This window comes from Ranitomeya imitator, chromosome 7, assembly GCF_032444005.1.
Source record: "Ranitomeya imitator isolate aRanImi1 chromosome 7, aRanImi1.pri, whole genome shotgun sequence".
Lineage (NCBI taxonomy): Eukaryota > Metazoa > Chordata > Amphibia > Anura > Dendrobatidae > Ranitomeya > Ranitomeya imitator.
This window is the reverse complement of record NC_091288.1, coordinates 170,811,449-170,830,001: the sequence shown is the minus strand read 5'-3', so window position 1 is coordinate 170,830,001 and position 18,553 is coordinate 170,811,449. Positions and strand designations below refer to the sequence as shown.

General features: G+C 41.6%; 1 protein-coding gene across 1 annotated transcript in view; it reads right to left on the bottom strand.

The window, feature by feature from the left end:
• CLEC16A (C-type lectin domain containing 16A) overlaps positions 1-18,553 on the bottom strand; it is a 285,953-nt gene that overhangs the window by 20,544 nt on the left and 246,856 nt on the right. Inside the window, exons 22-23 of the mRNA XM_069734042.1 lie at positions 12,390-12,545; positions 1,282-1,377 (exon numbers count right to left, since the gene is read on the bottom strand). Coding sequence (XP_069590143.1) covers positions 1,282-1,377; positions 12,390-12,545 — 252 coding nt within the window. The remainder of the gene's footprint in view (positions 1-1,281; positions 1,378-12,389; positions 12,546-18,553) is intronic.

Here is an 18,553-nt window from a genome sequence, read left to right as displayed (position 1 = left end):
TAAAGAACTGGAGATCTGCAGCAGATAAAACAGTGATTTTATGCAAACTCCAGCAAGCAGCCTAGTATGTGATACATCGCTAGAATCAGGGTCTCTGCCTTTACATCTTGCTGCTCTCAAATGGGGTAGCAAAAAACTTGTGACAGATTCTCTTTACAGATTTTACCCCACTAACATTCATCATCTGTGTAATGGATGCATGATGAACGTAAGATCGTCCAAGTACCAAAACTCTTACCGACCCGGAGATCAAGGGCTCTGTGTCCACTGTCTGAATGGAGCTGTAGCATGTATTAACGTTAATGGGAGTGATTGTGCTCAACCACTACTCTCATAGACCGTAATTAGTGCGGTAGCGCGCATGCGTCATATTGCTCCATGCTCACTATCCCTTTTTTCTTTAATTAAATGTAGAAAGAAACTAGTATCTATGTAAAGAATAAACTGATATTTTAATGGTAATAGTAATTTTAAAGAAGACAGCATCTCCAGATGACTTAAAGGGGTTGTCTCAAGTTGTTAAAAGGCAGCACACTGCTCCTTTGCCTCTTGGCTTCCATCTTCCTGGGGGTCAGTGCGCTGATTGACTGACAGCTCAGAGCGGCGGTATGCCTGTGTCACCAGCCCACACTGTGCACACTCTGCTGATGCAGAGCAGATACAGCTTTACCTCTTCAGCATTGGAGGACATTGAAGCTGGCCGCATCCAGAGCAGCGCTTACAAGCTCTATTGGAACATGCTTGTAAGCCCTGCGCTCCTTGCCTATGTTAGAGACGGGATTTCTAACCTACCCAGGTGTTCTGTCTTATAGGTACCTAAGCGATGAAGCAATAATCAGAGAGACAAACGCTCGTTGTCTGTCCAAATAGTCTCTGTTCTTTATATTTAGGGCTGGGCTTTTAAAGCCCCAAGATCAAAAGGAAATATAGAGTTACATAATAAATTGGCAAGAATATGGATTGCACTATAAGTTGTCATACACATCCTGGGATACAAGATAGATTGGAAGAGAAGAATGTGGGGGTGCTTTGCTGATAGACTGCAGCTGTGTCCAGCAATCTGGGCAATGGCAATGAATAGTAAATACAAAATAAAGACGATTTTCAACGAGTAAATTGCAAATTTGCTAGTTTTTCGGAACACTTTGCATTTTTATTCATTTAAGATGATGAGACAACCCCATTAAGCACACACACAATTTTCATTAGAAATGCTCTAAGTTATCAATGGATATGCTTCATGGAATGGGCTGAAGACGCGCTAGAGTTTACGAGACTCACTGAGGCGGGTGCAGTTGGAGAGCCTAAACCCAGTGTCCTCCGTGACTGTCTGCCTCCGACAGACTAAAGACTCGCCGTCTTCCTTTCCTGCCAGATCTTACTAGGGGGAAACACAGCGACAGGTCATAAGAGGATGTAACACATAGGAGAGGACACAGAGGAGGGAACACAGAGGTTAGAAGACACATTGAAACAGCAGCAATCACAGAGACAATGAGTGCATGCTAGATATCAAGACAGAGCGCAAAACACGGAGCGGTTAATTCGGTTAATAAGGCTTAGAGTCCTTACCTTTTCAGCATTGATGCTCACCTTACCACCTATCTGGCTGTATAAAGTCTCCCTACGGATCACCCCTCTCATTGATTGCTAATGACACAACAGACACAATGTTGGACATCAAAACTAGAACGGGGAGAAAGTGGAGGAGTTGGCCAACTTCCATAAACCAGTAAATTATTGATAATGCGATTTTCCCTTAATTCAATGGTGAAGATAGCTTATCAACATCAGATCAATGGGGATCCAACAGCGACAATCATTTTCCACTTGATATTGCAGCTTAGTCCCATTCGCTTGCATGGGACTGAGCAATACAAAGCTACAGTACCAGGCATAGCCACTATATGGCGCTGCGTCTGATACATAACGAAGGAGACATGATACTTGATGGACGTGTCTCTTTCAATCAAATAATCGGTGAACATGCTAGGAGCCTGGTCTTCAATTATCTGCTATTGATGGTCTATTCTAAAGAAGGCCTTTCTGTATAAAACTTTTCAAAAACCAAGAATTCACACATCCTGCACTGCTCCGTCTTCCTGGATGCAATCGGTTCATTATACAGAGCAAAGAACTCCATCAACAATCAAAATGGTGCCCATAAATTAGGACTTGGCTTTTGCTTAGACACTTAGATGCGTGTCATGAACATTACTAGCAGAACAATGTTTAAAAAAACAAGCAAACTGAACATCCATCCTCATAGGATGAGGTCTTCACGCCATCATTAAAACACCAAGGAGGAAAAGGATTGTTAATGATGATGAATAACAGAGGAGGAAAGCGATCCCTAATAATCTTGACATTTCCAATTTCAGAAAAATGGTTAACACCTTTAAAAAAAACAAAACAAAAAAAAAACCAGACGCAGCTCCAATCTAAGAGATAATATGCTCTCTACCTGTAGCTACCACTAGAGGGAGCTCACCAAATACTATTTACACACAACTCCGTAATAGCACAGTATGCAGTAAGCTCCCTCTAGTGGTGGCCGCAGGTCGACTGCATAATTTCTTTTTGATCTACTTCTACATTGGGGATTTGGAAAGCTGTATCAGAAAATATGATTTCCAACCACAATAAAATACAATACAAAATTAATGAGAACATACTTTTTAAGCTAAAAACAGAATGACAACTAAAGGTAGTTATTCCCTTCAAGCCCTCTGAAAAGGAAGTTGTAATAAAGAGAGCTGTAGACAGCAGTAACCATTGTAAAATGTATAAATGTATGGCAATACATAATCATCCCAACCTTTTCCTTTCTCTAGAAGGCAGGAGTATTAGGATGTAAGCATAAACTTTCATCTAATGGTAGAATATGTGACCCAATGTCCGGCGTCTACAAAAAGTTCAGCGGGATAAAGTGTTATTATTCTTGGAGCAGAGCGCTCCTTGCTGAGTGTACGGAAGGAAGCATGTCTGTTGATTTTAGCTGAATACGGTTTTATCTTTAGTAGTTGAAATGGGGTTGGCAGTCGGAGAAAGCATTAAAACAGCTGGGTACCCATAACAAATTCAACGACTGGCAGCGCTAGATACAAAGTCTACTCATTCAACATTGGTCTTTGCCATATTGGAACTTGCAACCGCATTTTCCAGCCACACAAATACATGGAACCAAAGTCTGTGGGAAACAACAAGTCTTACAACGAGTATGTGTTCCAACTTAAGAAAGGTGCCCAAGGAGAAAAGTCAAAGGTGATCTGGAGTAACAACATAGTAAGAACACAGTGTAACCTGTGGTCTGTTCACACCGGTGTCATGTTCTGTTCCTACAGGCGCCATTGCCCTTGACGAACAGAAAAGCAAAGTCTGTTTTTCTATACTGCCTTGTCTGATGGGCACCATTGTATAGGAATGTGACATAATTGATGATGAGCGAACATGCTCTGATATCGTGTTAGCTGAGCACGCTCGGGTGTCATTCGAGTATCTCGGGCGTGCTCAAGTAATATGTTAGAGTCCCCATGGCCATGAAAAATGCTCAAAAGAACGAATATATATTCATGTGTATGTACATATGACTTGCAGTTCACATGTTTAGTCTTTTGAGCATTTCTAAACAATTTACCGTAGTTTTCCAAAGAGGATAAAGAAGTGACCTGGCCATTCTTCAGGTGGCTTCCTCTCTGAAGACACTCTGTATTTTACACTGTGTGCAGAATTTTTAGGCAAGTTGTATTTTAGAGGATTATTTTTATTATTGATCAACAGCTATGTTCTCAATCAACCCCAAAGACTCAAATATCAAAGCTTAATATTTTAAGTGTTTTTTTTTTTTAGATTTGGCTATCTTAGGAGGATATATGTTTGTGCAGGTAATTATTACTGTGCAGAATTATTAGGCAACTTAATAAAAACTAAATATATCCCCATCTCACTTGATTATTTTCACCAGGTAAACCAATATAACTGCACAAAATTACAAATAAATATTTCTAACATGCAAAAACAACCCCCCAAAATTAATGACCAATATAGCCCCCTTTCTTTATGATGACACTCAGCAGCCTCCATCCATAGATTCTGTCAGTTGCTTGATCTGTTTATGATCAACATTGCGTGCAGCAGCCACCACAGCCTCCAGACACTGTTCCGAGAGGTGGACTGTTTTCCCTCCCTGTACATCTCACATTTTAAGAGGGACCACAGGTTCTCTATGGGGTTCAGATCAGGTGAACAAGGGGGCCATGTCATTATTTTTTCTTCTTTGAGACCTTTACTGGCCATCCACACTGTGGAGTAGTTGGAGGCATGTGATGGAGCATTGTCCTGCATGAAAATCATGTTTTTGTTTTTTTTAACGATACCGACTTCTTCCTGTACCACTGCTTGAAGAAGTTGTCTTCCTGAAACTGGCAGTAGGTCTGGGAGTTGAGTTTCACTCCATCCTCAACCTGAAAAGGTCCCACAAGTTCATCTTTGATGATACCAGCCCATACCATTACCCCACCTCCACCTTGCTGGCGTCTGAGTCGGAGTGGAGCTCTCTGCCCTTTACTGATCCAGCCTCTGGCCCATCCATTTGGCCCATCAAGAGTCACTCTCATTTCATCAGTCCATAAAACCTTTGAAAAGTCAGTCTTAAGATACTTCTTGGCCCAGTCTTGACGTTTTATCTTATGTTTCTTGTTCAAAGGTGGTCGTTTTTCAGCCTTCCTTACCTTGACCATGTCCCTGAGTATCGCACACCTTGTGCTTTTTGTTACTCCAGTAACGTTGCAGCTCTGAAATATGGCAAAACTGGTGGTAAATGGCATCTTGGCAGCTTCACGCTTGATTTTCCTCAATTTATGGGCAGTTATTTTGCGCCTTTTTTGCCCAACACGCTTCTTGCCACCCTGTTGGCTATTTGCCATGAAACGCTTGATTGTTCAGTGATTACGCTTCAAAAGTTTGTCAATTTCAAGACTGCTGCATCCCTCTGCAAGACATCTCACAATTTTGGACTTTTCAGAGCCCGTCAAATCTCTCTTCTGAACCATTTTGCCAAAGGAAAAAGGAAAGGAAGTTGCCTAATAATTAAGTACACCATATATAGGATTTTGATGTCGTTAGACAACACCCCTCCTCATTACAGAGATGCACATCATCTGATTTACTTAATTGGTAGTTGGCTCTCAAGCCTCAACAGCTAGGAGTAGGACAACATGTATAAAAAGTATCATGTGATCAAAATACAACTTGCCTAATAATTCTGCACATGGTATATGATACAAATCAATGGAAAGGCTAAAAAGATGCCAGAGTGTTTTTTGGAGCATTTTGCCAGCGGTTTTTGCTTGAAAAACACTAGCGGTTTCTTCATTGCGCAATAGAGTTAAAAAAAAGCAAACAGTCTGGATAATTCCTTTAGAAAACACTGAGAAAGAGCTCAGACAACCAAAAATAAGTGCTTAAAAAGAAGCTTCAGGTGATTTCTGAAGCATGTTCCGCTTGAAAAACTAGGTAAATTTGCCTGCCTGAAAAAGAAGTTGTTTGCACATCAAGGGTGCGTCTTTATGGTGTCAGTGAAACATTTGTGTTGCTACTGTGCTGCACCAGTACCAACCTGTGTGAATGTTCCTTTCTGGCATCTTGAGGACCCAGCTCTGGTAGCACTGGTCAAGATGTTACAGTGGTATGTCAAAGTTTGGGTATCCCTGGTCAAGATTACAGTTATTGTGAATAGTTAAGCAAGTTGAAGATAAACTGATCTCTAAGGCTTCTTTTACACTTGCTGTGTTTTTGCAGCCCCAAAAGATTTCAATGGGGCTGCAAAAACAGGCCACCAAAAATCGTAGGAGCGCCGTACGGTCGTATTTACGGCCGTGAAAAAATATCAAGCTTGCTCGATATTTTTCAGCTTGCTCGATATTTTTCACGGCTTAAGGATACGGATACCATTGAAAATCAATGGGGCTGCAAAAATAATGGAAGTTTGTTTTTGCGGTGCACCGTGACTTCCAGTTCTGCGGAACACCATTTTTTTTTCCCAATACTTTTTCATAGTATTGGAAACCTGAAAAACGTCGATCCGCAAGTTTTTTGCGGTCCATTATTGCGGCAGACCATGAAAATTGCGGCGATATGGCCCGCAATAACGGTCCGCCAAAAACACGGTATATGTAAAAGAAGCCTTAAAGGTCTAAAGTTGTCACATTTCCATTGCATTTTAGGCAAAAAAAAAAATTATTTACATCTTTTACATTTTAAAAATTATAAAAAGGAAAATGGGATGATGCAAAAGATTGGACACCCTGCCTGGTTAGTAATTAGTAGCACCCCCTTTTTGAAAGTATCACAGCTTGTAAACACTTTTCGAAGCCAGACAAGAGTCTTTGAATTCTTGTTTGAAGGATTTTCATTCATTCTTCCTTGGAAAATTCTTCCAGTTCTGTGAGATTCCTGGGTCATCTTGCATGCTCTGCTATTTTGAGATCTAGTTACAGATTTTCAATGATGTTCAGATCAGGGGACTCTGAGGGTCATTGTAAAACCTTCAGCTTCTGCCTTTTGAGGTAGATTATTGTGGATTTTGATGTGTGTTTAGGATCATTATCCATTTGTAGAAGCCATCCACTTTTCAACTTCAGCTTTCTTTTTACAGATGGTGTTAAGCTTGCATCAAGAATTTGTTGAAATTTCACTGAATCCATTCTTCCCTCTACCCATGAAATGTTCCTTGTACCATTGGCTGCAACACAACCCCAGAAGTATGATTGATCCACCCCCATGCTTAATGGTTGGCAAGATGTTCTTTTCCTGAAATTCTGTGCCCTTTTTTCTCCACATACCTTTGATCATTGTGGCCAAAGAGTTCTATTTTAACCTCATCAGTCCACAGGACTTGTTTCCAAAATGCTTCAGGCTTGTTTAGATGTTCATTTACGTACCGTATTTTCTGGTGTATAAGACGACTGGGCGTATAAGACAAACCCCGACTTTTTCATAGAAAATATGGAGTTTGGGATATACTCGCCGTATAAGACGGGGGTCATCTTATACACCCAAATGTAAAAGAACCTGGCACTCAACTTAAATGCGTGTAACTTTGTATTTTATTGTGTAGTACCAATAAAACGTTTTGGTCTAATCGACCTTCTTCAGTTACGTACTGAAAGAGTAAACAGATGCAGTTTGGTCACTGTGCTGAATAAATCTGGTAAGGGTCACTTAGAAGATAATGTTCAGGCTAATGTCGCACTCCCACAAGTGAAATGGGCTGGGAGCGGAGTCCGGAGCAAGATGCGATGTCCACCAGTAGTCAGAACGGATGCCGGAGTGCATTTTCATTTTCAGAGTGCTAGGCAGCTGCTTAGAAGAACCCATGGCTGCTGATTTTTGGCACAAGGTTAGAGGAGGTTGAGTTTTTATAAAGCTGGGAAGTTTGCATCACCTGGCCTTTCCTTACAAAGATAGTGAACACAACATGATCAGAAGTTCTCTGAGCATACAAATCTTCAAGGGTGCCCAAACTTTTGCATCGGGACATTTTCCTTAGAAAAAATAAAATATATATGTATATATATATATATATATATATATATATATATATATATATATATATATATATATATGTGTGTGTGTGTGTGTGCATGTGTGTATATATATATATATATATATATATATATATACCGTATATACTCGAGTATAAGCCGAGATTTTCAGCCCATTTTATTGGGCTGAAAGTCCCCCTCTCGGCTTATACTCGAGTCATATACCCGGGGGTCGGCAGGTGAGGGGGAGCGGGGGCTGTGTAGATATACTTACCTGCTGCGGCGCGGTCCCTGCAGTCCCTGGCTTCCCCGGCGCTGCAGATTCTTCCTGTACTGAGTGGTCACATGGCACCGCTCATTACAGAAATGAATAGGCGGCTCCATCTCCCATAGGGGTGGAGCCGCATATTCATTGCTGTAAATGATCGGTAACTGTGACCGCTCAATTACAGGAAGAAGCTGCAGCGCCGGGGAAGCCAGGGACTGCAGGGACCGCGCCGCAGCAGGTAAGTATACGGGGAGCGCAGCGCTGCGCTATATTTACCTGCTCCTCGCTCCGGTGTGGCTCCGTCTGCAGCGTCCTCTAGCAGTGACGCTCAGGTCGGAGGGCGCGGTGACGTAGTCAGTGCGCGCCCTCTGCTGAGCGTCAGTGCTGGAGACAGAGCCGCACGAGGAGCAGGTAAATATTGACAGCGCCGGCGTCCTGAGCAAGAGAGGTATGTGATTTTTTTTTTTTGCAGCACCAGCAGCAGCATTATATATGGAGCATCTATGGGGCCATAATCAACGGTGCAGAGCAATAGATATATGGGGCACAGCTTTATATGGAGCATCTATGGGGCAATAATGAACGGTGCAGAGCATTCTATATGGCACAGCTTTCTATGGAACATCTTATGGGGCAATAATGAACAGTATGGAGCATTATATGGGGCACAGCTTTATATGGAGCATCTATGGGGCAATAATGAACGGTATGGAGCATCTATTTTTATTTTTGAAATTTACAGATAGCTGCTGCATTTCCTACCCTAGGCTTATACTCGAGTCAATAAGTTTTCCCAGTTTTTTGTGGCAAAATTAGGGGGGTCGGCTTATACTCGAGTATATACGGTATATATTATTATATTTTTTTTTTTTCTAAATTACGAAAGAAATGTGTCATCTTTACCTTTAGGCCTTTTAGAGATCATTTTATCAACTTGCTTAACTGTTCACAATAACAGTAATTTTGACCAAGGGTGCCCAAACTTTTACATGTCACTGTACAGATATATTTAAGATTTGTAACTATGGTATATTTTCTTTTTGGTTTTTATGACAATGTTTTCCAAGATGAATTACTATCTATATTGCTGTTTTGTTTTTTGGTTGTGTTGTGGCTTTGCTCACAATCCATTGTTTTTTGTGGGTATATTAACAAACTATACCAGGAAAACACTATGGTGAAAAATCATCCCTGATATTTGTCGTGTTACAAGCAAATTTGGCGAGAATTAATTTTTAGGACCCGGTTCATCAGCCACATAAGTAATATGTGGCCGTTGGACGGGAAACCTGAGAACAGTCTCTTACCTCCCAGCACGCAAAGCTTTTTTTTGATCACTCGGTCTGGCGCGAAATCATATGTGCCTCATAACATCACGCCAGGCTAGCTAATCAAAAGGAAAGCTGCGGATGCTGGGAGGTAGGAGGTGATTCTCATTGCTCGAATCTAGAGTCCACAGATTAGGCTACGTTCACATTAGTGTTGTGCGACGCAGCGTTGGGCGCCGCTGCGGCGACGCATGTGTCATGCGCCCCTATATTTAACATGGGGGGCGCATGGACATGCGTTGTGCTGCGTTTTGCGACGCATGCGTTTTTTTGCCGCAAGCGTAGGGCGCAGAGGACGCAGCAAGCTGCATTTTTTTTGCGTCCATTTTTCGGCAAAAAAGGACGCATGCGTCGCAAAGCGCAGTGTTTTAGCGTGCGTTTTGTTGCATTTTTGTTTGCGTTGTGCGTTGCGTCTCTGACGCAACATCGCACAACGCAAATGTGAACGTAGCCTTACTGATGTGGCCAATGGACCCAGGTCCTGTGAATCAATTCGCACCAACCTTAAATGCCAGCGTAATAGTTATATGGCCATTCAGCCAACACATTTTTTCACCATCAGTAAGATGACGCACAGTAAAATACAGATTTTATTATAAAGTTAAGTCCCAGAAATACTGCAAAATGTTAAGGGGACCAAATTACCAATAAAAAGTAACTTGATTAAATTAGTAATTCCAAATAAGCAAAAAAATAAGACAATGTCAGAAATGTTCCTGAGCCATCTGAAATTGGAGTCGTTTTACGGTTCCTTTTAATGTACTATTAAAAGTCTGTTAAAAGTGCATTCCCATCCACCAGGCAATCTTCATTTTAATAAGTAAATGCTTTGATTGATCTTCATGCCAGTGCTAATTGCATGCTTGAATTAATGGGGTTTGTAAAACAAAAAAAAAAAGTAAAGTAAAAGGAGCAAATCTAGTCCTGCCAGGTTCAGCTTAATGGAAAGAACATTTTTTACGATTATTAGAACATCTAAATCTTATTGTTGGAGGAACACAATTATTGATACAGTCTCTGAATAGGGAAGCAATGAAGATGGCGGGAGAAGAATTCCATATAAGCTATGTCCTGTTCTAACTTCTCATCTGATGGGACTTTCTTGTACTGGTGGTCTCCACTGGGACAGAAGGAAATGTCCCGCTCTTGCTCTTCGCTCGTCTGACCACTGAGGCATGTAATTTGCTGTAAATGGCAGATGACTGGAACGGGACATCGTTTGCGGCGCATCCCACTCAAGACACTTAGTATTTTCTATCACTGCACTATACAAACATTTTTTATTTTTATTTTTTTAAACAAAAATCATTTATCTTTGTCTAGCCATACTCCTTAGCTTTGTAGATGAACCCGTGTAAGGGCTTGTTTTTTTTTTTAAATGCAGAGTGATTTGATTTTTTATTAGAACCATTTTTGGGTACATACAACTTTTTGGCCACAATATTTTTTCTTAAGACAAAAATATAAATAAGACCCTGTTTTGGGTTTTACTTTGGCACTAAAAAGGCATCACTCTTTTCCATGGATTACGGCATGCTTGACACTTCATTAGTGATGGATTGGCTGCAGCCTACAGACAATTGCGGCTTTGAATCTGGAAACTGTTTCCAGGTTCTTGCCACTCATCAGTACACAGTAGGGTTACTGATTGACTGTGTAAAAGACTTATCCTACTCTGCATACACAAGAACCTTGAAGAGTCTGACACGGACTATTAAGAACACCATCGAATGGGTGGAACGAGAAAGCCTTCTTTCTCTTGGAGAAGAGATAATTTGCATACCGTGTCACCAAGGATGCATGGCATATAAGCCTCCGTATGCCAGCAGTCTCCAGAACATACCCAACAACCACTAGACCAGTTCTTCTGTGACGAGGGCCTCACCAGTAAGTCATTGAAGGCACACAGCTCACAAATGTGATTGTAAATTGCAGTCTTAGGCTACGTTCACATTAGCGTTGCGTCGGGCGCAGTCGCGGCGACGCATGCGTCATGCGCCCCTATATTTAACATGGGGGCGCATGGACATGCGTTGTCTTGCGTTTTGTGACGCATGCGTAATTTTTGGCGCAAGCGTCGGGGCGCAGAGGACGCTGCAAGTTGCATTTTTTTGCGTCCAGAATCAAGCCAAAAATGGACGCATGCGTCACAAAACAATGCGTTTCTGCATGCGTTTTGCATGCGTTGCCGACGCAACACACAACGCAAATGTGAACGTAGCCTTATACATGACTGCAGCACATTAGGATTTAGTAACATAATTGTGTGTCTATCTTTATGTTGTACAATGTTCTGGAGGCAAAATGCACACTGAGCAGTACTTGTTATTTTGCTGAGGCTTTTGATCACCGATGGTGAGGTCCAGTTATTACTTTGGTCTAACAGGTGAGCCAATCAGTAAAAAAAAGATTGACAAGCCCAGTCATAGGTCATAGACCGTAATCATGGTTTGCGATTAGACATGATTGAATAAATTCATCGGCCAGGACAGTATTTTGTGGTTGCTGGATGGCAGCCCTGTAAACCGCCTCCTACCTGACAGCATCTATGACTTCCCTTTTGATTAGCCAGCTTGGCACAATTCTGTGTGTGGGCCACCCCGCAAAGATGATGTCACATCAGGGCCAGGCTGGTTAATCAAAACAGCAGCTGCGCCTGCCGTCAGGCAAGAGGTAGGTCTCGGGACTCGCGGAATACTGACTTACTCCCTTGTCCATGGTCCTGGGAGTCAATTTTTTCATCTGTATTTGTGATGAGTCTATCTCTTGTGAGTTCTGAATCGTAAAATGTGCCTATAAAATGCAACAATACAAGAACGTACTGGGTGACCATTAGGATTCTGAATAACCAGACGGTACGTATTGTGCCAATTTGCCTCCAGATTTAATACACGTGATGGGAGGCCATTCCCTTCTCTTCCTCTCTTGGTTTTATGTTACCTTGTAGAAAAGGCTACCATGTCACTGTGGCTTCCCCTTCCTATGGATTACACACTATCGTAAAACTTTCGAACTTTAGCACAAAAAGGCTAAATACATATAAAAGTTAACACTGCGAATAATTTTAGTTCTTGTATCTACCCAGGTATGTTCGAGAAAGAAAACATGAGATCCAATGTGAAAAGCGTAAAAAAGATAACTAAACATAGACCAGTAAGTTCTCAGTATTTTGGCTCAGTGATGCCTTCTATTCAGACACACTATGATATACAGCATAAAAATTTTAGACAGAAAATATATTAATTTTACCTGATGGACTCTGAACAGCAGATGGGGTTGATGTTAAACTGGCTGTGACAGAATCACAAGGACCGGTGCTTCCACTGGAGCTGCCGCTTGAGGGGGGGGATGGAGAAGATGCTGGTGACATGCTGTGCTGGTTTATGCATTGGGCTACAGCAAAACCTGTGAAATGATTCACATGCATTACTATGCTGATAAAAACATGTATGCATCATAAATAGTGTACTCCCACACGCACTGTCCCAAAAAAGGATCTCAAAATGAGCATCCAATGCTGGTGACCTACATCAAACCAAATTGCAAATATTTCCAAACCACTCTTTCTATACAGGCCAGTAGTAAATAAAAGCAAAGTGTCAGAAAGTGTCTATTTATGACCATTAACTGGCTCGAATCGTGGTTTTTAACAGTTTTTCATCTTGTACTAAAAAGCCTCAGCAGTTTCTCCTTTTGCTTTTTTCTGCCATTTTCTCCAGCTCTGTCCCCTTTTCCATAAACGTTTATAGGCAGAAGGTGTAATTTGATTACCCACTGAAGACAGAAATGTAGACAGATTTGAGCAGTAATTCAGAGTGAATGATCATGGGAGGAGATAACAGGAAATTGATAAATGGTGAAAGACATTTTACTCCAATAAATGGAAATCCCTGATGACACTTCGTTTCAGGGAGGGGACAGAGGCCGTGGCAGTGACTGCAGCTTATCCCCCTTATGACGTTTGAGTATCCTAGCATGCACTGGGGATTCTCAAAAGAAATGTAATTAAACAAGTACCGGTAGCTAAAAAAAAAAAAGCAGTAACAGTATACAGTGGGTACGGAAAGTATTCAGACCCCTTTAAATTTTTCACTCTGTTTCATTGCAGCCATTTGGTAAATTCAGAAAAGTTCATTTTTTTCACATTAATGTACACTCTGCACCCCATCTTGACTGAAAAAAATATACATTTTTGTATAGTTATTAAAAAAGAAAAACTGAAATATCACATGGTCATAAGTATTCAGACCCTTTGCTCAGACACTTATATTTAAGTCACATGCTGTCTATTTCTTTGTGATTCTCCTTGAGATGGTTCTACTCCTTCATTGGAGGCCAGTTGTGTTTAATTAAACTGATAGGACTTGATTTGGAAAGGCACACACCTGTCTATATAAGACCTCACAGCTCATGGTGCATGTCAGACCAAATGAGAATCATGAGGTCAAAGGAACTGGCCAAGGAGCTCAGAGACAGAATTGTGGCGAGGCACAGATCTGGCCAAGGTTACAACAGAATTTCTGCAGTACTCAAGGTTCCTAAGAGCACAGTGGCCTCCATAATCCTTTAACCCCTTTCTGACCTCGGACGGGATAGTACGTCCGAGGTCAGATCTCCTGCTTTGATGCCGGGCTCCGCGGTGAGCCCGCATCAAAGCCGGGACATGTCAGCTGTTTTGAACAGCTGACATGTGCCCGTAATAGGCGCGGGCAGAATCGCGATCAGCCCGCACCTATTAACTAGTTAAATGCCGCTGTCAATCGCAGACAGCGGCATTTAACTACCATTTCCGGCCGGAAATGACGTCATCGCCGACCCCCGTCACATGATCGGGGGTCGGCGATGCTTCAGAATAGTAACCATAGAGGTCCTTGAGACCTCTATGGTTACTGATCCTCGGCAGCTGTGAGTGCCACCTTGTGGTCGGCGCTCACAGCACACCTGCAATTCTGCTACATAGCAGCGATCTGATGATCACTGCTATGTAGCAGAGCCGATCGTGCTATGCCTGCTTCTAGCCTCCCATGGAGGCTATTGAAGCATGGCAAAAGTAAAAAAAAAAAGTTAAAAAAAATGTGAAAAAAATAAAAAAAATATAAAAGTTTAAATCACCCCCCTTTCGCCCCAATCAAAATAAATGAATAAAAAAAAAAATCAAATCTACACATATTTGGTATCGCCGTCCTCAGAATCGCCCGATCTATCAATTAAAAAAAAGTATTAACCTGATCACTAAACGGCGTAGCGAGAAAAAAATGCGAAACGCCAGAATTACGGTTTTTGGTCGCCGCGACATTGCATTAAAATGCAATAACGGGCGATCAAAAGAACGTACCAGCACCAAAATGCTATCATTAAAAACATCATCTCGGCACGCAAAAAATAAGCCCTCAACCGACCCCAGATCATGAAAAAAGGAGACGCTACGAATATCGGAAAATGGCGCAATTTTTTTTTTTTTTTTTTTTTTAGCAAAGTTTGGAATTTTTTTTCACCACTTAGGTAAAAAATATACAACCACAGAGATAAAGGTGGAAAAAATGTCCACAATTACAGAAGTAGAAACAACTTTATTAATATAAACTACATACAAAAGGTATCAGACAGGGACAAGACTGAAACAGGCAGCAAAGTTCATCACCACATAGTTAGCGAGAGCCCACACACTGGGGTAAAGATAGGTCATAAGCGCAAGTGCGCAGCAAAGTCATACAGAGGCATAAAGACATAGTGTAAACCTACCCAGTAATATGTAGACCCGGCAAGTGTGGGCTCCCGCCCTCCCCGACGCGCGTTTCGGAAGTACGGGACTTCCTTCCTCAGGGGGCGTGAAGGAAGTCCCGTACTTCCGAAACGCGCGTCGGGGAGGGCGGGAGCCCACACTTGCCGGGTCTACATATTACTGGGTAGGTTTACACTATGTCTTTATGCCTCTGTATGACTTTGCTGCGCACTTGCGCTTATGACCTATCTTTACCCCAGTGTGTGGGCTCTCGCTAACTATGTGGTGATGAACTTTGCTGCCTGTTTCAGTCTTGTCCCTGTCTGATACCTTTTGTATGTAGTTTTTATTAATAAAGTTGTTTCTACTTCTGTAATTGTGGACATTTTTTCCACCTTTATCTTTGTGGTTGTATGTAGTTCTTGGTGGGTCCTTATTGTCCTACAACGTAGGTGAGAGTGCCTCTAACTTATTACACTGGTAGTTACGCTGAGTGATTATGAGGTATCCCTCCCATTGTGTGCGTTTATCTGTTTGTTATTAGGTAAAAAATAACCTAGTCATGTTAGGTGCCTATGAACTCGTACTGACCTGGAGAATCATAATGGCAGGTCAGTTTTAGCATTTAGTGAACCTAGCAAAAAAGCCAAACAAAAAACAAGTGTGGGATTGCACTTTTTTTTGCAATTTCACCGCACTTGGAATTTTTTCCCCGTTTTCTAGTACACGACATGCTAAAACCAATGATGTCGTTCAAAAGTACAACTCGTCCCGCAAAAAATAAGCCCTCACATGGCCAAATTGACGGAAAAATAAAAAAGTTATGGCTCTGGGAAGGAGAGGAGTGAAAAACGAACACGGAAAAACGAAAAATCCCAAGGTCATGAAGGGGTTAATGGAAGAAGTTTGAGACCACCAGAAGTCTTCCTAGACCTGGCCATCCAGCCAAACTGAGCAATCGTAGGAGAAGAGCCTTGGTGAGAGAGGTAAAGAAGAACCCCAAGATCACTGTGGCTGAACTCCAGAGATGCAGTAGGGAGATGGGAGAAAGTTCCACAAAGTCAACTACCACTGCAGCCCTCCACCAGTTGGGCCTTTATGGCAGAGTGGTCCGATGAAAGCCTCTCCTCAGTGCAAGAAATATGAAAGCCCGCATAGAGTTTGCTAAAAAACACATGATGGTTTGATGAGACAAAGATAGATCTTTTCGGTGATAATTCTAAGCGGTATGTGTGGAGAAAACCAGGCACTGATCATCACCTGTCCAATACATTCCCAACAGTGAAACATGGTGGTGGCAACATCATGCTATGGGGGTGTTTTTCAGCTGCAGGGACAGGACGACAGGTTGCCATTGAAGGAAACATGAATGCGGCAAAGTACAGAGATATCCTGGATGAAAACCTCTTCCAGAGTGCTCTGGACCTCAGACTTGGCCGAAGGTTCACTTTCCAACAAGACAATGACCCTAAGCACACAGTTAAAATAACAAATGAGTGGCTTCAGAAAACTCTGTGACCATTCCTGACTGGTCCAGCCAGAGCCCTGACCTAAACACAATTGAGCATCTCTGGAGAGACCTGAAAATGGCTGTCCACCAACGTTCACCATCCAACCTGACGGAACTGGAGAGGATCTGCAAGGAAGAATGGCAGAGGATCCCCAAGTTCAAGTGCGAAAAACTTGTTGCATCATTCCCAAGAAGACTCATGGCTGTACTAGCTCAAAAGGTGCTTCTACTCAATACTGAGCTAAGGGTCTGAACACTTATGACCATGTGATATTTCATTTTTTCTTTTTTAATAAACTTGCAAAAATGTCTACATTTCTGTTTTTTTTCCAGTCAAGATGGGGTGCAGAGTATACATTGAGAAAAAAAAATGAACTTTTTTGAATTTACCAAATGGCTGCAATGAAACTAAGAGTGAAAAATTTAAAGGGGTCTGAACACTTTCCATACCCACTGTAGAGTGCGAACGGTAGGACAAGTTTAATTAAAGTATATTAAGAAATTAGATTATTAGATTAAATAGAGATTTAGGATTATATCAGTGTTCGTTTCGGACCACTCCTTTAACAGCATTCCCAGTAGAGGGAAAATCCTTCTCTGATCTACAGACAGACAAAAAAATAAAATTATATGATCAAAAAAAATGCATTTTTAATGGGTGCTGTATTAAAACTGTAGTATAATTGGAAGGAGCTTCTAAACATGTCGACCAAACAAATAATTATTCTAGTCTTAAGGACCTCTAAATCAAGGTGCTATAATTTTCAGAAATTATACATTTTTGTTGAATTAAGAAATTATGGTCTGTACCACCAGATGTTATACGGAAGGAGGTATTTTACTGAAATACTCCACCGAGTATTGAATAGCTGCAGAACTTTTCAATATAAAATGATTTTTTTTTGTTTGTAGAGGGAACCACCCTTCACTGTTCCTGCTTTATATCACTTCTGAACATAAAAGCATGATGATATTATGGTCACATAAAAATGCTGGATGGAGAGGGTACACAATGCCTTCTTTCTGTACTGGCAGTTTCTAATAAAACTAGCTCATAAAAATACAATTAAGAGACAGGAAGAATCTGCTGCTCATCCAAAATAATAAATGGATATAGAAATGTTCTACTTTTGAATTGTCAAAACATCTCAATTCATTCAATATGAGCTCCATGTGCAGAAACCCCCGCACTTACTTACGCCTTGGCATGCAATGAATGGTTGTCTGAGTTATGCTTTGCCATACTGAATGAACTTGGGCAAGAAAATTATAAAAGATTTACTGCTGGCAATTCCATTTGTAATTACCAACCAGTAAGAACCCAGATGTGCTTGATGGGAGACAAGTCTGGAGACGCTGCAGACAATGATGGCATGTTTAGATCACGCAGGGTGCTCACGGTAACACGATCAACATGTGGCCTAGTGTTCTGCTGACACTTTGAAGAAAAGGCTGGACTACTGGATCCATGAGCAAATCCATGTACTACAAACTGTCAGTGCACATGAGTGTAAAGCTGCCCTACACCTTAATCTCGGGATAAGGGCCAGAAGGATATCCCTTCATGAAGGCTTCCTTATGGCATTGCCCATGTAGTTTGCAGACCGATCTTTGGCTATCATTGCATCCAAAACAAAAGCAGGACTCATTGATAAAGAGGACAGACCTCCATTCTATCCCCCATTGCTCCAGTCTCCATCTGGAGACCACAAATGCAATGCCATGAGGAGGCCTTCATGAGGAAATGGTACCCCGAACCTTCTCCTGGGCTTATGGTGTGGGGTGGCAGAATGTAAGGTAGCCGGATCCCTCTAATCATCTTTATAGGTACACCAACAGCTCAGTGTTAGATTGATATGGCGGTGGGACCAGTGGTACTCATAGCCAACCACCTACATAACAGAGAGACAAACAAGAGAAAAAAAATCTGAAGCTTAGGATCAAGCTGCAAATTGCATATCATGGGATCTAATTGATTTTAGGAATGAAGATTGCAGAATGAGACTTAATGAAATTTTATTAACTAGAAGTACCCACTATCTTAGAAGGAACCTGTCACGTGAAAAACGCTAGTAACCTGGAGATATGAAGTTAATCTGCAGGTAATAGCATTCTGAATCTACCCGGCACCCGCACTGAGAGCCCCACTGCTGGGAGGAAATTAACCTTTATCCTCCCAGC